This window comes from Taudactylus pleione, unplaced genomic scaffold (assembly GCF_031769625.1).
Source record: "Taudactylus pleione unplaced genomic scaffold, aTauple2 ptg000217l, whole genome shotgun sequence".
Taxonomy (NCBI): domain Eukaryota; kingdom Metazoa; phylum Chordata; class Amphibia; order Anura; family Myobatrachidae; genus Taudactylus; species Taudactylus pleione.
Genome location: NW_028284619.1, coordinates 2,671,555 through 2,694,620, shown reverse-complemented (window position 1 = coordinate 2,694,620; position 23,066 = coordinate 2,671,555). Strand labels below are relative to the sequence as shown.

The window sequence follows — 23,066 nt, the reverse complement described above, 5'->3', positions numbered from 1 at the left end:
CTTTTTTATCTCTTTGTCATTTTATACTTACCGCCATTATAGAAGGCTATAGCGAGAGCAGACTGCGTCAAAATCTTGCCTGCTTAAAATTTTTTATGTACTGTTAATATTTTTATTCTCCCAGCTACACAAGTATTTTACAGTACAGTGGCAAACGCAGGATTTCTAGAGGGGGATTTCCAAATGCTTGATTTTAGAGTGAGTGTGGCCTGTCCATGAAGGGGGCATAATTACCACTTATCTAGCTTTAATATGCGTCATACAAGTGTATTGTTTTTCATAATTCCAGCATATACAGGACCAGCGATCACAGTAAGCCATTATATGCTGCAGTAGGGCCATCCTGCCTTTGCTGAATTTATTTATTGTAGATGTGGGCACCATTCCAGAGTATTAGAGCTAGTCCGGGAGTCTGGGGGAACAGCAGAGGAACCTAGCACTGTCCTGGACATATATGTACATATTGGGCTCTATAGCAGCACATCCCTAACAGTGAATGTTTTCCATATCTTCTAGTTGATGCACAGGTTATTTATTACTGACTGATACATGTCCTAAGGTCCACAGGTGGTGCTAATTATTTCATTTGTGATACTGAGAAGAACATTCAGCACTAGTAAAATTCTATTACATTACTATTTCTATTGTGGGTTGGGGAGGGGGGTTTCCAGGCAGACGGAACAAGCGTTTGCCTATGCAGTATAATCATAATAGTTACATCTGCAACGCAATCTTAGGACCAAATAAATAGAATTTTTTAAATGAAAAAGCCCTTGCCTATATACTGTAGTACCCTTCTAGTACTCTCATTATGAATGTATAGAAGACCCTTAGCATGGGATTGTACACGCTCCATTAGCTCTCACAGGAGTTTAATGACCGTAAAAACTCTACCAAGTGGAGAACACATGAAATGAATGGTCCCTCACTGTCCTGTTTCTGTGTTTTGCAGCAAACCGAAGATCTTCATTTAATTTTGAATGCCTACGTAGACAGGGCAGTCAGGATGACATCCCTCCATCACCAGCGTTTCATCACCGCACTGCGTTACCGCTACACTTAATGCAGCAGCAGGTAACCGGACTGACGTCCTGTTTCATACCTTCCAGTAAAGCAGATTTGGTTTTCATGCTTTCATTGGCACACACGTGTCTCAATGGTAATTTACTGTGTGCAGCTGCAGATACAGCACCAAAAACTACTAAAATGTGTAATGGATGGGTACTTTAAAAACTGCTAGGAGTTTACAACTAGACATGTATGTCCTCCGTACAACTCTGTCTTTTACATTCCCTGCATATGACTTCACGTGGGGAAACAGAACAACCAATGAAAATCTGATTGATATAATTTATAGCTTTGCCCATACAGCTTCGCAGATTTCTGCTGGTCCTCTTCACCGTAATGATGGTAAAATCCTGTGTCTGAATAAGGTGTATATTCACTGCAAATGCTGAAAAATGTAAAGGGGAAAAAAAAAGACTCTTTGCTTTTCATTAACCTTGTAGTGGGCCAAAAATCTCTAATCAGAAGTGGCCCTAATTCCAGACGTCGGCGCCATAAAAGAATCATTTAAGAAGGGAAATCTACTCAGTGCGATGTCGGCAAAGTCCTCTGATGAGGCAAAGGCACCGTGACCAGAATCTTCTTTCATTTTCCACCATACCCCTTAATGGGGTGCAAGGGAAAATTAGCGAAGATTGTGTACCACAATAGATGGCAATGTGCGTAATGGGCATCGCGGTGATGTTTGGCTGCACATCGCACTGACTTGAATTCCGCCCTAATAGTAAGTAAATAACTCTACTAATGATTTTGACGACCGCAAACCAAAAATCCTATTTGTAGCATGTCACGTGCTACCACTGCTTAGTCACAACCAGATTCACAAATATATTTGTTTTACAGCATGCTATATTATACATGTCTGTTCCATTCATTCACTTGTACTGGAGTCTGCGAATAAGAAATGTGTGCATTGTGGCCTTGGTGGGTTCAGTAGCTGCCCATACGGGTTGGGTACGGGATCCCGGTGGGCAGAATCCCGACAGGGTGAGAATACTGACACTTGGTCGGTCAGTATTCCAACCCTCACCCACTCTCTACCCAAACACAACCCCCAATCCCCCCCCCCCGGTGCCTGACCCTAGTGCCTAAACCTAACCTCCCCGCACCCTAAACCTAACTCTCTCCCTTAGTGCCTAACCCTCTCCCAGAGTACCTAACCCTAATCTCCCCGCTCCCTAAACCTAACTCTCTCCCTTAGTGCCTAACCCTCTCCCAGAGTGCCTAACCCTAATCTCCCCGCTCCCTAAACCTAACCCTCTCCCTTAGTGCCTAACCCTAATCTCCCCGCACCCTAAACCTAACCCTCTCCCTTAGTGCCTAACCCTCTCCCTTAGTGCCTAACCCTAATCTTCCCGCTCCCTAAACCTAACTCTATCCCTTAGTGCCTAACCAACCTCCCTTAGTGCCTAACCCTAATGTCCCCGCTCCCTAAACCTAACTCCTCTCCCTTAGTGCCTAACCCTCTCCCAGAGTGCCTAACCCTAATCTCCCCGCACCCTAAACCTAACTCTCTCCCTTAGTGCCTAACCCTCTCCCAGAGTGCCTAACCCTAATCTCCCCGCTCCCTAAACCTAACCCTCTCCCTTAGTGTCTAACCCTAATCTCCCCGCACCCTAAACCTAACCCTCTCCGTTAGTGCCTAACCCTCTCCCTTAGTGCCTAACCCTAATCTTCCCGCTCCCTAAACCTAACTCTATCCCTTAGTGCCTAACCAAACTCCCTTAGTGCCTAACCCTAATGTCCCCGCTCCCTAAACCTAACTCCTCTCCCTTAGTGCCTAACCCTCTCCCAGAGTGCCTAACCCTAATCTCCCCGCACCCTAAACCTAACCCTCTCCCTTAGTGTCTAACCCTAATCTCCCCGCACCCTAAACCTAACCCTCTCCGTTAGTGCCTAACCCTAATCTCCCCGCACCTAACTCTCTCCCTTAGTGCTTAACCCTCTCCCAGAGTGCCTAACCCTAATCTCCCCGCTCCCTAAACCTAACTCTATCCCTTAGTGCCTAACCAACCTCCCTTAGTGCCGAACCCTAATGTCCCCGCTCCCTAAACCTAATTCCTCTCCCTTAGTGCCTAACCCTAATCTCCCCGCACCCTAAACCTAACTCTCTCCCTTAGTGCCTAACCCTCTCCCAGAGTGCCTAACCCTAATCTCCCCGCTCCCTAAACCTAACCCTCTCCCTTAGTGCCTAACCCTAATCTCCCCGCTCCCTAAACCTAACTCTATCCCTTAGTGCCTAACCAACCTCCCTTAGTGCCTAACCCTAATGTCCCCGCTCCCTAAACCTAACTCCTCTCCCTTAGTGCCTAACCCTCTCCCAGAGTGCCTAACCCTAATCTCCCCGCACCCTAAACCTAACTCTCTCCCTTAGTGCCTAACCCTCTCCCAGAGTGCCTAACCTAATCTCCCCGCACCCTAAACCTAACTCTCTCCCTTGGTGCCTAACCCTCTCCCAGAGTGCCTAACCCTAATCTCCCCCTGCTCCCTAAACCTAACCCTCTCCCTTAGTGCCTAACCCTAATCTCCCCGCACCCAAACCTAACCCTCTCCCTTAGTGCGTAACCCTCTCCCTTAGTGCCTAACCCTAATCTCCCTGCTCCCTAAACCTAACTCTATCCCTTAGTGCCTAACCAACCTCCCTTAGTGCCTAACCCTAATCTCCCCGCACCCTAAACCTAACTCTCCCTTAGTACCTAACCCTAACCTCCCTGCACCCTAAACCTAACCCTCTCTCTTAGTGCCTAACCCTCTCCCTTAGTGCCTAACCCTAATCTCCCCGCTCCCTTAGTGCCTAACCCTCTCCCTTAGTACCTAACCCTCTCCCTTAGTGCCTAACCCTAATCTCCCCGCTCCCTAAACCTAACCCTCAACCTTAGTGCCTAACCCTCTCCCTTAGTGCCTAACCCTAATATCCCCGCTCCCTAAACCTAACCCTCTCCCTTAGTGCCTAACCCTCTCCCTTAGTGCCTAACCCTCTCCCTTAGTGCCTAACTCTCTCCCTTAGTGCCTAACCCTAACCTCCCCGCACCCTAAACCTAACCCTCTCCCTTAGTGCCTAAACCTAATCTCTCCGCACCCTAAACCTAACCCCGCTACTTACTGTCTGGATGTCGGCGTTGGGATTCTAACAGGTGTCAGGATTCCAGCAGCAGCATTCAAAGCGCCGTCGGGATTTTAACAGGATCCCGCTCATACACGCAGAGGGTTGAAGAAACCATTAGGTCATATTGGTAACAGAGGTCCCCTGCTGAAGCCTGGCTGTGGTGCACAGGATTACTAACTGCAACATATCATCCACGTGTCATACTACACTGGTGACCTTTGCAATGCAAATAAGGATTTACATAAACAACTACGGTAGTTAAAAACAGAACCTGCTGTATTTGCTGTTATTCCATTCAGTGGTAGGGATCAGTTTCCTCAGCATCTTGGCAATGCCTGCTGAGTCTGACCCCTGTCTCCCATGGGCTGCGTGGAGAGGGAGGGATCCGATAAAAAGCTAAATAATGAAAGTATTGATGGAACAGATACATATATGATGATATCACAGCAGTTTCTAAAGTGACATCTGCACTGTGCTTCTTCTCTACACTGCTTATTAACTTCACTTTGAAGATACAGTTCCTGCTATAGAATCCTATGACATGTTCAATTACTGTGACATCTTCCAGGATGTACAATGTGTGTAATACAGTGCAGTAAGGTTTTCTCTGTAGTTCTTGCTGTCACAATTTATCTCTCTCCATAACGGTGATTAGGCTGATTGCTCGCTAATGATCAGTAATTCTCCTATCTTTGCTCTCTGTATCCTCTCTGTATCCTGAGCACACGTCCCAGTCATCCTGTAGTGAGACATTCTAATGAGATCCATGTTACTGTATCTATCATCAGATGTAATATTGGTCTCTCAGTCATTGGGCACTGCAGATATTGTATTATGTGAGCAGGCGCAGTATGATGAGAATTTGTTTCGGTTGATGGTAACCTAAATGGATATATCAAAGACTTTAGATAGAAAGGAGCTGGTCATATTGGGACTCTGTTGTTGGACTCTGTACCACTTCCATATCCTGATAAAGGGAATACATCCCTCTGTAACATACCATTTTTGCATGTACATAAATGGCCCATTGCCTAGCAGATTAATTGGCATACATTTGTGATCTTGTTGTTATTATTCCTATTTATTAAGCGCCACAATAATCCACAGTGTGGTACAGGGGTGGTATATAGCATATTCTAAAGACGCAGAGGACCCTCAGGCAAAGTAATGGTGAGCATAAAAGAATGCACAATACTTGAGCTAGATGGATGTATTAATTAAATTCAACCACTGCTACTTACTACTCTATATTGACATTGTGCAGAGGAGTAGATGTCACAGACATACGTTAGATACCAGGCAGCAAACGGAATAGTCAGTCTCCAGCAGGAATCTGATACCAGGCAGCAAACGGAATAGTCAGTCTCAAGCAGGAATCTGATACCAGGCAGCAAACGGAATCGTCAGTCTCCAGCAGGAATCTGATACCAGGCAGCAAACGGAATAGTCAGTCTCCAGCAGGAATCTGATACCAGGCAGCAAACGGAATAGTCAGTCTCCAGCAGGAATCTGATAATAGGCAGCAAACGGAATAGTCTGTCTCCAGCAGGAATCTGATACCAGGCAGCAAACGGAATAGTCAGTCTCCAGCAGGAATCTGATACCAGGCAGCAAACGGAATAGTCAGTCTCAAGCAGGAATCTGATACCAGGCAGCAAACGGAATAGTCAGTCTCCAGCAGGAATCTGATACCAGGCAGCAAACGGAATAGTCAGTCTCCAGCAGGAATCTGATACCAGGCAGCAAACAGAATAGTCAGTCTCCAGCAGGAATCTGATACCAGGCAGCAAACGGAATCGTCAGTCTCCAGCAGGAATCTGATACCAGGCAGCAAACAGAATAGTCAGTCTCCGGCAGGAATCTGATACCAGACAGCAAACAGAATAGTGGACCTTACAAGTAGGATTTGGATTCCTGGGAGTAGAGAGGCTACAATACAGCTCAGAACAGGAGCACAGATATACTAGCCTGTGAGTGTTATGGCCAGGCAGACTTGCCTGTAACACGTGGCTTTTTAAGGCAGCTCCACCAGTAATCAACAGGTAAGAGGCTCAGGTATGTTGACATCATAGTATGTGCCTGCAATCACAGGAAGGTAACATATTGATCTGCCGGCAAAGCAGCATCAGTTTAAAAGCACCAATATAGCAATTACCTGCCGTTCCTAACAATGGGACACCACACAACTTTGCATTCAGTGGCGCTTATTTATGTGTTCTGAATATACCAATGTCTACAGTTACATTTAATTTAATGCGCAATATACATGTAATAACTGATGTGTATATATGTAAACACCAGAGATGTACAGTATGCTTATTGTTCTGTCAGAATGCCGGTGCGGTGAGTCTCTCTCTTTCACCACGCTGAAAACTAGAGCTTGTGTGACTGTTTTCTTAGTCTCCTACAGGCCAGACATTTTCTGTTACCACTGCAGATTGATGGATTTATAATCACACTAAGGGGAAAAGTTGCTGCAGCAAGCATAACTGGCATGCTATGCTTTACGATTTTAGCTTGTTGTCCTATATCAGCATTATCATAAATAGGGTGTTTCTGTTGAAGAGAAAGAGGAAATTATTTTTTCCTTTAAAAAAAACAAACAAAAGTTACTGTAGAAAGTTTGGATGAATATAAAACAAAATTGTACTTTACCTTTAATACTTTGTACTGTATATGAAAAATGTAGTTTCAGTTTTCCTTTAAAATTAATCTACAACCATTTATATCTTGTATTAGCCAGGAACTGTGTGATCTGCTTGAACTTTTGTTTATTGCCTGAACGGCTTCGGTTACTCAGACCTGTGTGGCTGGGATCAGTTATGGGATATAGCTGGTGATAATTGGATGGCTAACGCCATCAGCAGCTTCCCATTGGATCATTTGTGTGCTGTCAACTGTATATACGGAACCCAGTTTTCGGCACGGAATCCATTTCAGTTCTTCACTCAGCAAGGCTTGGAGAATGATGCAGCCACTTATACTAGAACGGGATATATGGATATTTACAAAGAAAATAGATTTAAGATGGATATCCCCTTGAAGCAGTCAATACAAATGATAGCATAGAAAACCAAAAGGCTTCCATTTCAAATGTCTTCTTTTTACTAATTTCTTCTTCAACTGGACATTGCCGTATAAATCATTCACACACTGTTCTTCCCTACAGATTATGGCAGTGGCTGGCCTCGATTCTAGCAAAGCTCAGAAGCATTCTCCATGTCGCTCTACGCGATCCTGGGCCACTCCCCCAGCGACGCCGAACAACAGGGACCGCACTTCATTCTACACCCCTCTCATCCGGGTAGACCACGCTGAGTCCAAGGAGCAGATGAATGGCAGTCTACCGTCCTTGCAGAGAAGCTCATGGTACACTGATGATACTGATAGTTCATATAGGACATTTACACAATCCAACCTGACTGTACCCAGTGACTTCAGGAACAAACACAGCGACAAGCAGAGGAGTGCAGACAGCCTTGTGGAAGCTGTAAGTAGCCTAGAGATATAGGGGATAATGTATACTGTACTGTAGGTTATTACGACATTAGAAGTAGGTGATGTCTATGACCATACTGTACAGTTGTCTGACATTTAAAGGCGGCGTTTGTTTTTATACTCTAAATAGTACAGGATACATTGTCGCGTATGATGTAATGTAAGAAATGTCTAACAACCGGGCAATTGACTAAAACACTGTCTTTTTTGTAGTTAAGAAACTTTTTGAAAGCCATGCTGCACGGTAGATGCGATATAGCTGAAAGACATACACATCTGCGTGTGTGTACACACAACCACCGGCCCATAGGCTATCCACAGCGACAATGACATCACAACTGGGTAGGAATATTTAAATGCCTGCCCAGTTGTGATGTATGGACAGACATATCATGGGTCCGATTGGTAAGTGTGGATGCGATACCAAAATCATCCGCTTGGTCTGTGGGTTCGTCGGTTGGTGAGGCCGTCGACGTAGTGTGTAACCCACATAAGTCTTCCTAATGTATTCTAATGGTTTTCTGCTTCTGAATCGTTACAGTTGTCAATACTATTAATGCATAACAAGATAAGAGTAGTTGCTCGGTAGCTGTGTAGTAAGTGGGATAACAGGCAGAATAATTTTATCACTTTTGATCTTGCAACTGACTATTATTTAGCACAAACCTGTCAAGGTGTTTAGAACGGAGATAATCAACCTGGTGTACACTTGCCTACTATACCAGAATGTCTGTGAGATTCCCGAATCTCAGGTGCCTCTCCCGGACACTCAGAAACTGGGAAAGTCTCCCGGAGCCCCCAGTCCTGCGGCCACCCACTTTCCAAGTGAAGTGGGTGGTCTGGAAGGCTTGACGCGATTAACACTGAAATGTACCATCGTGACCCCACCCCTGCTTTACAATACCAGTACCAGTAATCCCTGTATAGCAGGGCTGAGATTATGCAATCACTGCGTCACGTCTCCCACATCGCTCACTTAGCTGCGTCACGCCAATACTTTCACTCCCTGGAGGGGACACCCGAAAATACTTCAAGTATGTGGTACACTTCCCTCTAAATATCACAAGGGCCGCACATTATTCTTAGTATCAGTGATAAGTTAAAAAAAAACACATTTAATCAAGATGGAGACTGATGTAATATGTAAGGTAATAACATAACAGCAGCCATTTATGCTAGAACAATAAGAGTCTGATAATAAAGCAGGAAGGAGCTGAGGACCACAGCTGTAGGTCCAGATGGCCATATCCGGCCACCTGTTGCTCATCACTGGTCTACCATGTTTCATATCATTTTGTGTGTTTATGAATGAGCAATATTAAATATATATATAAATAGTTATCCACTCTGCCAGACACCCCTGAAATTGGGGAAGTTCTCCTGGTTCACAGTATAGTAACATCTCACCTGGATGGACACCCCCTCTGACAAAGCCCTTGGAGGCCTCTCAGCAAAGGTTGGCCTATGTGAATACTTATCCTTTTTTAATGTTTCCATGATTTAACACGGCTCTACCTCCCAGTGGTGTAGCCAGCTTTTAACAGGAAGGGGAACAAAGATGAAAAAATAGACAACCCAGGTGTTTCAGGATTTAAATATCAACATTTAAATACCTTATTTGCATCCAAATTACATCAATAATTACCTTAGACCAGGGGTTCCCAAATTTTTTAGAATCATGGTGCCCTAGAGTATCAGCATTTTTTCCAAGGCACCCCTTTGGCCAAAAGTTGAGAAATTCAGCAAAAATTAAATTTAATAAATTGCACTTATATGTCACCTTTAGGTTCACTTATATGGTGGTTGACAGGGCTGCGTTTCTTTTTTTCCACATATTTTTTGATTGCCAGATATTAGCACTGGTTTTGCTTATCACACTGACTAAAATCATTTTATTTGGTACTGAACCTCCAACCTGAGGCACCCCTGTAGGTGTCCTGAGGCACCCCAGGGTGCCACGGCACACAGTTTGGGAACCACTGCCTTAGACATTAAATGAATACTCTCACATACACGCACTACAGAAAGTTTAATCCAAAACTCAATGATCACCATATAGTAAATAGCATCACAGTGACCGCCATACATTGCATAAAGTATTACAGTGACCGCCATACAGTACAATGACTCAAATTCACATAATCAGTGGGTTACATGATATGCATTGTGTCAGCTATGAATATGACTAGTAGACCTTTTAAAGTTCAATTAACATTTTTTGAACTACAACATTTACACATAAGGATAATACATTCAAAAACTTCGGACCATGCCCGGTCCTGTGTGGTGCACATCGATTAACTGACAATAAAGGTAGCAGTGGAGGGGTAGTAGGGGACGGACTGCTCAAAACGACGTGACCTGCGCTTGTGTAATTGTAAGCGCGCTGTGACAGGCAGCTTGTGCCACAGCCACCACAGATAGTGGCTCAGTTAATTGAATGATGGCAAGGGTCAGCAGTGCCAATGATTGGCAAGTACGGGGCTCCCCAGAGAGAGTTGGACATATGTGCCCCCCCCCAATCTGGTCCTGCCTGATTATTCGCTGTTTTTAATATCTCTTCAACAGGGGGAGCAATCGCTTCCTCAGCACCCCCCCACCCCCACTCTTCCCCTGGCAACACCACTGCGACATCCTTAGAAAGAGAGCAAACATCACCCTTTCCCTGGAGTTCTGTGTATAACAGTTTTACCGTGGTCTGTGATTAGTCCCCACACCCTTGTGAGTGTGAGGACCAATGAGAAGCTGTAATCAGATATTGCAGGTTACCATTGGTCCCGGCACATTCTACAGACATTTTAAAGTGGTGAACAAAAATGTGCAGCTGTAATGCAACCTAACAGCTGAAATCATAGTGTGTGTTGCATAGAGTACTGTGGCAATGATGGACTAATGCTAGGCACAGAACACACTCAGGGCTGCATTTAGAATTGGTAGCAAATCCAGGTAAAGGGAACTAATGTGCACGTGGACGGACAATGCTGCGATGCCAGTGGGCAAAACTCATGCTTTTATGCATGCGGACAAAATACAGCCTGCCTTAGTATATAGCATGGTGTTATTGAATCTAGGACATACCCCTCTCTCCTCTGACGATGTCCACAGATCATTCATTTTCCCCTTCTATGAAAAGCAACAGGGTCCTGATAGCGGCAGAATTGCATCTTCTCCTAACTGTCCCTCAGTCTGTATCCTGATGCCACACACTGCAGTTACCTATGTCTCTGACCAGTGTCACTTACATCCCTGGCTGTGAGTGCAGCATCAGTATAAAGGCCCAGCATGCTGGTGCTTATGGCAGCACATGGCATATTACACCTCATACTGGCACTGTCAGCACCTGCACAGTGTACCCTCTCCTGTATAGGAGCAGAGCTATTTAGCACTGTCACCTATACCAGTGACCTCCTCATACAGTTCACTTGTGCCAGGAATGTGTTATTGGATGGGGATTACTTTGGACTTTCTGTTACAGAAAAATTATTGCCAAATTAAATACACATGATGCGTTATTCCTTTCCTGAACATTTTCCGCCCCACCAGTAATTGCTGGTATTCATCTATTGCTGTCCTGAACACAGTCCAGGGGATCATATAGGGGTTGATCTGGACCTGCAATATAAGTCTCCATAACAGGTGTGCGTGGTAAGGCTGGCACACCCATCATCGGTATTACTGTCAACTTTCATCTACAGTAGTAATATTTCCCTTTATGGCTACGTATAGTACAATTTGTATCAGACTGCGCTAATATAAAAAAATCTATTGCGAGGTAGCAGAATTCACATACATACAAGAACCAGTCATGGCTCCAACCTGGGAAATATAAACTAATTTATTTATTCAATTTTTAGTCTTTTATTATTAATAAATAATAATAAAATATACACATTAGTATAAAAACAGAGATATCTCACAATGAATAAAATGTAAAATACATTGAAACAATAAACCTCTATTGATCATATAAATCTACACTAGAAACCACTAAACTACTTGTGCATAATATGACATCAATAGTTGAAATCAATATAAAGGTTGGATACCCAAAGCAATCCAATTGGAATGGTAATGATGTGTCCACCACAAAGACAAATAGATGTCATACAAAATGTTGCCAGCCGGATATTTGTATATCACTGTAATTAAATTGTACCTGTCCGTGGTAGAAATCAGGCAGTACAGCGCCGCAATGTGCAATAGGAGCTGGCCTCTCCAGTCGGGGTGAGCTGATGCTACAGCTGGGCTGGCTGAGAACAGACTACCATACAAACTCCCTTGGTTTCTGCTATGCTATTAGGAAAGCTCGGCTGTCCATGATATAAGTCCAGCGATAACAGCGCCGCTGTGTGCAGTGAGAGCCGGCTTCTCCAGTCAGGGTGAGCGGGTGTCAGAGCAGGGCTAACTTTGCATCAGCAGTCCTTCAGTCTCCCTTCGTTTCTGCTTACCAAATAGCGTTGCTCAGCTGGATTATTGAGGCCAGTATTTCCCTGTGGTGCCGCTGTGCGGAGAAATGTACGGTTGCCAATGGAGCAGCTGATGGATCCAATAAGGATTTTCCACAAGTAGGTGGTGCCGTGTAGTTAGGGGAAATCCACTGACGCGTTTCGCCCCTTTCAATGGGGGCTTTTTCAAAGAGTGGCTGTCAATTGATTTGAATGGGTTTATATAGCTCAGAGAGAGCTTTAATTAGGTCCAAGACTCAGGTTACTTATAGTTTCCAGGTGTGTTAGACCGGAGTTCAGGTGGAACTCTAATTGTATCCTCTAATATGCAACTCTGTCCATGCTTATATGTATTGCTCAATAAAAGGATAAGTAAATTCATTTTACATAAATATTTAAATATGCAGTAGAAAATATAATTTCAATATATAAATTCAATATATAAGCAGAACTATCTATTGCCCATTTAGAGCTCATGACTGGAAATTCTTGACATAAAGCTTAAATCACATACAATTATAAACTATTAAAAAATTTTTTTTAAAATTACATATAGTTAATAACTCCATGGTTATCAGTTCTAACCCAGTCTGGGATTCAAACTCATAACCCTTCTAACAATGTTCACTAAACATTACCTCTGCACCACTGCAGTGGTATATTTACTTAAGCAATTGCACTAGACCTTATCTCATTTAGTGTTCTTAATGTTTGTATACTCAATAATTACACTTGATTCTTTGAACTGATTTCTAATTGTCATTACTTGTTGTCATAGTAATATCTCAAGACTTAAAAAATAAAGGATTAAATTACACACAAAAATTGTCAATGTCGTCCCAACCTGGGATTTGAACACATTACCCCAATATCACTGTCCACTATGCATTACCTCTACACCAAGGTGGTAATTCTTAGGTGTAGGTAATAAAGCCAGACCTTATCTCATTAGTAGTTCTATACCTTCTTATAAACCCAATAATTACCCATGGCTCTTGGGGATTAACCAATATTTATATCCATTTGCTTATTATCATTAATGGAACTCATATTATGTCTAAAACAATACTTACTCTATTTTAATTTTATTTTATACTATGCTTTCCAATCATAAAAGATTGTGATAAAATATCAAATGGAACTGGTCACTGTAATAAATGCCTAAATATCCAGTGGACAATGTATTGATAGGTATACAAATTCCTCATCGATAAATTGCTGACACAATATAAGGAATGAAGCATCCAATCGACTACTGGATAACCCAAGGGCCTCAACCCATGGAGTCAGAACCCCTTTATGGCTACGTGTCACACCTCCATGTTTACAAAGCGTTACTGTATACCACAAGACGCTTATGGTGCGTACACACAGGACGATCTGTTCAGCGAACGATATCGCTGAACTATCTCCCTTGAATTTCCCGGTGTGTTGGATGAACAATATCGTTCATCCACACACAAAAGATATCACCAACGATGAACGACCAACGATCGCATACCCCTATGGAAAATGAACGATATCATCCAAGTTGGCCTGCATGAATGGCCGACCAACGATATCGTTATCGTCCATGCGGGAACGTGCATCGTTAGTCGTTCATTGGTCGTTGGCTGCATAAAAAGTAACGATTTTAACGATGAACGTTATCGTTAATTGAAATCGTACCGTGTGTATGCAGCATTAGACTGTATAAATTCTGTTCTGTTTAATTTTAAAACCTCACGTCAGTGCAGTGTGTTTACAAAAATACATTAATTATTCTTGTCAGAATCAATACTTTGGGCCTGATTCAAAGTTGTACACAAACCCGATGGTTTTGTATACAACTCCGATGTTAGAAGATCTGTAAATGTGCAGGGACCGTACTGCGCATGTACAGATTTTCTGCAAGCTCGCTCACAGTGCCCATAGGCCGTAGCCTTATTGACAGGCTGCGAATGTTTAGGGTGGGGAGGAGGCAGCATCAGGCAATATCCCATCCCAGAAAACAGTTGTATAGGCCAAGTTTTCTGGGCGTGCTGAGCTGTGGCTGCGTTCTTGTACAGAGCTACAGCTGCGTGAAAACACCGGCTACCCTGAGTAACCTGAAGGATACTCAGAGGAACGATGGCCACGCAAGTGAAGCGATGGCTGTGGCATCAGACGCAGCAGAGGATCACAGAAGCTGGCAGGAGGCGTCTGCTTACACAAGAAGCCCATTGCGGAAATAGCATATTATTGCATCATAGCATGAGTCCAAAGACGCAACTACTGTACAGTAGCGTACAACTCTGAAACGGGCCCTTTATACGATACCGTATTTTAAAGTATAAGTTAATAGACCTGTCCAGTCAACTTCCATGACACACTGACATCACTCGGAGTCCAAACACTCCTGATGCATTGCTCCTTGGTAGAGCTTAATGTCATTCAATTTGGGTGGGTGTTAGGTGCTTCCTTTTGTTATACACATTTGTTTTTAAATAAATGGATTGGTTCAGTTCCTATTAATTTTAATCATTAGGTGTCCTTTTTTGATCTTATTGTTGTTTTTTTTTAAAGACCACTGAGAATTCTTCTTAGTTATTCCAGGTCACAATCCCCGTACACATGTTTATTGTTTGTTTGTGGTGAATACAACAGGTTTTAGATGCTGGCTATGGGCCAGCATCTAAAAAAAAAAGAGGTTTTCCAATTCAAAATATATTTTACTAAAATCTCGTCCACTCCCACCATGTGCTCTATATAGAGCAGGGTCCTAGTGCTAATCTATAGTCATGACCTCTGCTCTGTTAGGCTGCTCACTTCAATCCATATGTGGGGGATCTGGCATGGCGGATGTAAGACTTTGAAGATCTCACCAACTATTGCAGAGCCCTGAGGGTGATTGGCACAGGCCCTGGTATGTGTAACTGCCAGGACCCCGTTAACTACAGTGAATGTTGGGTGTCCCCTCTACAGTACTGTTATTGGGAAGGAAGGGGGAACCCTCTTATTGCCTTGCTAAACAGGTGTGAGGTTTCCATACCATGGACAAGCATTGCATAGCCTGCATAGTACATTCCCTCCCTGCTCGTGTAACTCGCTCCTCTCTCTTCTAGGTACTAATCTCTGAGGGCTTGGGGAGATACGCTCGGGATCCCAAGTTTGTGTCGGCCACAAAGCATGAGATCGCTGATGCCTGTGACATGACTATTGATGAGATGGAGAGCGCAGCCAGCAATCTCCTCAATGGCAGCATTCGTAATGGGACAACGGGGGGCGATATGTTCCCTATCCTAAGCAGGAGAGACTATGACCTCCAAGACTTTGGCCCGGGGTACAGTGATGAGGAACCCGAGACCAATAAATATGAAGAAGATTTAGCTGATGAAATGATTTGTATAACAACTTTATAGTATTTAATGAAGATTAACAAACACTTAGGATTCTATAAAACAAAAAAAAGTGCCTCAATTAATGATGCGTGGCACTACAGGGGAGGAAAGACTGTTCGAGCTTTGTGTGGTCACACGTGGAACAAGCCATGGATAACCATGGCTGCAACTTCCAGGACATCTGCTGCTGTCAGACTATAGCTCCCAGTATCCTGGCTGTGGATGAGAGCAAGTGTACATATGCAACAGCTTGAGCACCACAGTTGTGCGTGGTGAACGATGATGGTCAAACCATATTGTGTTATATATGAACAGTATGCCGCATGTTGCACCTGAATCAGGGATGCAGATATGTGATGTCTGGTGATGACAATCAAAATGCCCTAGTCATTACCCTCAGCCATACATGCCATATCAGATTCTTGCTTGTTTACCAAATCTGGTCAGTTTTATCATGTTTTTAACCTCAGTCAATTGGAGGACCAACCACTGTTGGCTTCTGCAAGTGCACCCTCTTCTAGAGCGCTCTGTTGGCTTCTGCAAGTGCACCCTCTTCTAGAGCGCTGGGTTATGGTCCTCACAGGACGGGATGATTACACCAGGTCCAGGATGATCATTCCTGAATATTGTAGAGTTTGATTACATAGTCAAAAAATGTGACTATTAAAATATTTTTACTATCACTTAAAGGGCAGATGACACTGGAATAGCTGCAATTAATGCACTGACACCCAGATAAAAAAAAAGTTGATCGTTGTTTTAAAGACAATTTAGATTTTCTGTAAATAACCTGTAATATATGCTACTTTTTATTTGTAAAGAGATGTTCTATATTTTGTAATCATTTCCGGTAAACTGAACTGCAGCAAAATTTCAGTTTCTGATTTAATGTAGTTCTCCAAAAAGAAATATAAATGCAATAATTTTTTTTCCCTGGAATTCCATAGAGATGTAAAATAATATATTCGTAGTCACACATCTACACACATACAAAAATGTAAATTGTTTTGAAATCAAAATTTATGTCAGATTTTCTAAAACAAATATTTTATGTCAAATTTAATATATCTTTTAAAAAGAAAAGAGATGCCGTTATTAGAAAATCTATTAAAATGACTCTTTGGAGTGTTTTTTTTTATTATTTTTTTTAAATGTGACAGTGAGCTGTGAATCTATTTGATCTGCTATGAAACGTTTACCAAAAATTCACAAAATATTTTGTAGTGATTTTCATTCAAAGAATTTTCTTGTATAGTAGGAACTCAAAACCAGATCTAATCTTTTTCTGGTTTTCTGGGGATGAGGGGTGGTTACTATATTACAATCCAAAATAATTGTACAGGGCTGCCACATTGGTTGACAAACATTGTGTAGTACACAAACCTATACAACGAATAATATTATATTTTAAGAGCTGTGAATGCAAAATTTTTAGCACATTAAAAATATACTCTGCACTACAACTACCTTGCATAGTCCAAATACTGTGATATATTAAAGGTGCACCCCATCTTCCTACTGTATACCAGTTTGGTGGGTTAGTAGCCCGGATTGCATTGGTTAATTATATTTTCCCACTACTGACTGGATTACATTACAGACTGCTCTACATTGGTCGTTTCATCCCAGTAACACAAACTGCATAATAATCCAACCAGATTTTCCTGGAGTGGACAGATAGGGCCTAATACAGAGGTACATGTAGTGTCGATACCGCACATAATTGGATGCAGGGGCGTATTTATAGTGGGTGCTGGGCACACGGGCCCCTGGGTCCAGGGGGAGCCCGCACCGCACACCCTGCACCCATATTATACTTACCTCTCCGGAGTCCTACATCGGCGCCGGTGTCTGCGCTTTAAAAAACGACTGGTAAATGGCTGCCGCGCCCATTTTCCCATCATATGCGCAGTACAGGGAAAATGGCTGCCGCGGCCATTTTCCCGGTGACCTGTGCATGCCTTATAGACCCTGGACACACTCTAGTGCCCAGAGTCTATAAGTGCGGTTCTGGGCGTGCACCGCTCAGTGCGCTGCCGACGGAGAGGAAGGGGCCCGTGACGGAGACTGCACACACTCCCCCTCCTCTCTAGAATCTCCCCTGAGTGGATGATATCTCAGTCTGTGCATGCTTCAGAGTGGTACTGTGCATGGGTCCCGATGGTTACCGCTCTAAGCCGCAGAAAGAGTTGGACTGACACAGGCGCCCATGTTCAGATGAAGATTCTGCGCCTGGTGGGCGTCTTAGTAGAAAAACCATGAGCTGCGTCCACCTCTGATCAGGCCATAATGACAATTAAGGAGCATGATGTAAGAAAAGGTGATATACTGCAGACTTAGTGGGTAGAGTTTATTCCATAAAAAAAAAAAATATATATATATTAAATCACATTTACAAACTGGTACCAAGGGATAGATAGCCCTGGTGGGACAAGTTTATTGTCTAAAATGATGGCACGCAACTTTAAAATATAACTTTGTATAAGCTGTATGCACTATGTAAAGAGAGGGTATGCGGAATGACGGCTTGTATAAGCAGAGGAGCTAAGGGATGAATTTAGGTAATTGTCTATTGGATAACGTGTATGTCTTTATAATTTTTTGGTGCAAATACAATGAGACAGTTTAAACACAGAATATACATGATTACAGTGCGTCATGCCTGAACCAATAAACTTCTTTTCTACGGTGTTAGAATCTTATTCTGAATTAAAACCTTAATTCGTTGTACATATGTGCAGGGAGCAGACTGCTGTCTAACCAGATTGTATTCCAGTTTTCCAGCATTGTTACATCATTTCTTAATGTTTTTTTTTCATTTGCATAGAAATAAACTAAGGTCCTGATTTAGAGCCGCACGCAAATACATGCGATCTCTCATGGAACGCAACAGCGAAAATACGCGATTGAATAAATGGGAACCTGTCCATTAATATATAACACTAGCTGTTTCCAATGGATTCGCCTACAATGAAATCGCTTCTGCCAAATTTTCTTTTATATGAGGTGTTCTAGTTCTTTTGCTTTGCATAGGGGACCTGTCGCGGGAATGGCTCACATGACCAGCAGCGCTATACAGACTGGTGGCAGCAGCGCCTTCACCCACCACTCACACCAATGTCACTGTGTGCCCTGTGCCCAGACTGCTATGTAGCCTCCTATTCACCCACCACTCACACCAATGTCACTGTGTGCCCTGTGCATAGACCGCTATGTAGCCTATCCTATTCACCCACCACTCACACCAATGTCACTGTGTGCCCTGTGCGCAGACTGCTATGTAACCTGTCCTATTCACCCACCACTCACACCAATGTCACTGTGTGCCCTGTGCGCAGACTGCTATGTAGCCTATCCTATTCACCCACCACTCACACCAATGTCACTGTGTGCCCTGTGCGCAGACTGCTATGCATCCTATCCTATTCACCCACCACTCACACCAATGTCACTGTGTGCCCTGTGCGCAGACTGCTATGTAGCCTATCCTATTCACCCACCACTCACACCAATGTCACTGTGTGCCCTGTGCACAGACTGCTATGTATCCTATCCTATTCACCCACCACTCACACCAATGTCACTGTGTGCCCTGTGCGCAGACTGCTATGTAGCCTATCCTATTCACCCACCACTCACACCAATGTCACTGTGTGCCCTGTGCGCAGACTGCTATGTATCCTATCCTATTCACCCACCACTCACACCAATGTCACTGTGTGCCCTGTGCGCAGGACTGCTATGTATCTTATCCTATTCACCCACCACTCACACCAATGTCACTGTGTGCCCTGTGCGCAGGACTGCTATGTATCTTATCCTATTCACCCACCACTCACACCAATGTCACTGTGTGCCCTGTGCACAAACTGCTATGTAACCTGTCCTATTCACCCACCACTCACACCAATGTCACTGTGTGCCCTGTGCGCAGACTGCTATGTATCCTATCCTATTCACCCACCACTCACACCAATGTCACTGTGTGCCCTGTGCGCAGACTGCTATGTAGCCTATCCTATTCACCCACCACTCACACCAATGTCACTGTGTGCCCTGTGCGCAGACTGCTATGTATCCTATCCTATTCCAGTGAGCGCGGGCCCAAAGCACCTCTCCCCACCCATTACTGGCCATGCACATGGTGCCACTCCTATCTCTTGCATTGATGAAATCAATACAAAATTAAATCAACTACAAAACTATGCAGTTTTCATGAAAATTGGTTCAGTAATTTTTGCGCCAGCATTAAACAGACAACAACAAATATTATTATAGATAAAGCAAAGAACAGATCAGAATGAAGGTGTTGAGACTGCCTGAAATTGTTGGTACCAGCACTAGGCTGATGGCACTATAGCAGGAAAATCTGCAGGGTGGGGACCCCTCACCAGTGGCGTAACTAGGGTGGGGCAAGCAGGGGGCCGCCAGCCAGGTCAGCGTATTTGGAAGTTGCCGTTAAAGAAGAAACATCCCCTGCTCTATGAGTTCCAGCATCTCCTCTCTACGTCTGATCCCATCAACTCTCCTTCTGTTATATTCACATTTCAAAATACAGTTATAGTTGGGACTCAAACCTGTCACTTCATGCTTTGCAGTCAGATAGCTTACCAATGGAGCCATCTGCTATTACAAGGTAAGACTGTGAATTCTGAGTATTTGAAGCTACTTCACATTCTTATTAATCTAAAATACATTCATACCAAGGATTCAAACTTAGGACCTCATAGTGTGGAGTCAGTCACCTTAGCAATGGAACTATTTGCCATTACAGTGCAGGCCTGTGTATTGTAATTACTGTATATCAAGCTACATTACATTCTCCTTCAATTAAAATACAGCCATACCTAGGATTCAAGCTGGAATGTAAAGGAATGTTTCTAGAGTGATGAGAAACGGTGGTGTGTCATGGTGACACGCCCCCATTCTGTGTGGCCATGCCCTTTTTTTTTTGGGGGGGGGGGGGCACGCCATTTTTAATCATGCCCTGGGCACCAAAGACCCTAGTTACACCTCTGCCCCCCGCCATAGTACCATCCATCTTTAGGCTGGTCATTGAAATACCACTATGTGCATCTTTAGACCATTGGTTGCGTCATCAGAGTTTGGCCTCCATTGTACGCGATTGTGCAATTGAGTCCACAATCACTCCTGCGACACTCCCATAAGGAGGACCATCCCTGTGCATCTGAAAAGCCACCTCCCAGTCATCGCCCATTACATTTTTGAGTCCGTGCATCTATATTGATTCTGTGAGGTTGTACACATGCACGGTGCAACTTTGACTTATGCGCAGTTTAAAAACGTCAAGCATTTGCGTAACTGTCAGCATTGCGTCCAACTCAGAATCAGGCCCTGTATGTCTCAAAAATATTATTCATATTTCTTTATAATATTTAATATTTTTATACATATATGATTTATATATATACTAGTTGGAGTACCCAGCATTGCCCGGGATTTTAAGAATGTTTGTTACACATCATCCTCTAACCAACCTCTCCTTAGGCAGGCATCACGAAAAGTGTGACAAACTTCCCCATCAACAGTCCTAAGGTCTTCGAAGGAAGAAGGACCTATAACGGTGTAAAGCAAACTTCAGAGATAGAAGCATTCAAAATGTGTCGGATGTACAGTGTAAACACGGCCAAGAGCTTCTGTTGCTCTGATACCAGGATGAAGAAAGAAGTCAATGTTGCGTAATTTGGCAAAGTCAGACAGCTGAGAATGCTGGCAAAGCCTGCTAAAGCTCTCTTCGATAATAAACATTAAGATCATGACAAAACATGACAACACAAAACGCTTGCTCCGAGGCCCTACCCATATGCCGTGAGGCCCCACAATGAGTGTCCAGAAAAAATAGTTTTTTAATTAATTAAAAATTAACAGTAATTAATTTCGATTTAAATATTTTTTAGTTGCCTCCACCGTGTTTTAATACGCTCGTATGTAAAATTTCACGCTCTTCGCTTGTTAACTGTGGATTTGTATAGAATGACAGAAGGACAAATTTTCTCTTTTAAATAATACGCTCGTATGTAAAATTTCACGATTTTCGCTTGTAAACTGTGGATTTGTATAGAAAGACAGAAGTATAGATTTTCGCTTTTATATAGTAGAATATGATAATCCTAAACTGTTCATCAATCTGATTAATTTAGGCAACACAATAAAGGTTGTACTGTATATAGTCAGTGTATGTAATAGGGCTGTACTTGTCTCCGTGGGATGGTGTAAGTACCCCCGAGAGCAATGTCTTCCTCTTCAGGACCATAAATAGTGAAGGCTTAGTGTAGCCTGGAAGAACTGGAGCAGGTGCAGAAGAAAGTGCCTGTTTGATGGATGTTAAGGCTGCTCCTGTTTTTGTGTCCTGGGTTAGATTTTCTTGTAAATGTGAGAACTGAAGTAGCATACTGTAGCTCAGGCCACTGCTGGGAACAGCCAGCTTATACCCAAAGGTTCTCATCTGAGAGACAGGGATGGGACGGTAAACCTGGCGAGTGGCTTCTATTTTTTCAGAGAGAGAGCATTCCCCTGCTGGCATGTTATGTCCTAAATAGTGCACTTTAGGTAACAAAGCTGACATGCTTCCCTAATGGCTGAGTGTACCTCCTGAGCAATACTGGAGAGGTGATGCCAAGGATTAGTTCCATCAGCTTCAAAACATGGTGAGGCCAACATCACATAATTTGCATACTGACAAGGATGGAATCTGCTGGATATATATATAAATAGGAGCTTATGTACTAAACCTTGGAGAGAGAGCGAAAGTACCAACAAATCAGCTCCTAACTCACTTTACAGGCTATGAAAAATGACAGGAGCTTAGTACATAGACCCCTTAGACATATTTGTGAAACAGGTGAAGCATTTGATGTAAAGTACACCTTGGGACTGCATGCAAGTCAGCCACAAGCGTGGAGATATTGCGTGCATGGAATAAAGGTAGTTCTGCGACCCTCACTCATCTATGCCCCTATCCATCCTATTGTGAAAGTCGCGGTCATCACTATCAGTGGACAATTGCACCAGTCCTATACCTTGTGCAAGAGATCCATCCGATATCAGACAGAACTCTGTGTACGCATAACTCGGCATAGCACCCTTGCAGTACTTAGCCTATATTGCAAATTCCACATTACCATCCAGTAACACCCATTCATCTGCAAGAGGAGATGCGACTGAACTACATACGATCCTGAATCGCCCGTAATTGCTCATAGTTGCTTACACTCAGCTACGGAGCATGCGCATTGCAAAAAAACTAAATGCAACCATCCGGACTAAATATCGACATTGAACTAAACGTCTTTTAATAATAGTTTATTCCTTGTCACCACATTTTATTTACATAATACAATTAACATAACATAATTCTTATATTTCTATAACTAACTATTTTATATATATTTTTATGTAATTACTGTATTTTATAAATTGTTTTTATACCAAAGTGGCACCTTTTTACCTTTTTTTTTTTTTTTTATATATTATTATATAAATGAGATCAACTAATAATGGATAAAGAAATCCCTTAAAATGGCCGCTGAAACAGGTGGCTACCACTTTTCAGAACTACTTCCGGTTACAACA

The 23,066-nt window shown here is 43.1% G+C and overlaps 1 protein-coding gene across 1 annotated transcript in view; it reads left to right on the top strand.

The window, feature by feature from the left end:
• Positions 1-18,175, top strand: part of CACNA1D (calcium voltage-gated channel subunit alpha1 D) — a 417,969-nt gene extending 399,794 nt beyond the window's left edge. Inside the window, 3 exon segments of the mRNA XM_088478679.1 lie at positions 953-1,074; positions 7,341-7,661; positions 15,198-18,175. Coding sequence (XP_088334805.1) covers positions 953-1,074; positions 7,341-7,661; positions 15,198-15,494 — 740 coding nt within the window. The 3' untranslated portion in view covers positions 15,495-18,175.
• Positions 18,176-23,066: the final 4,891 nt, after the last annotated feature.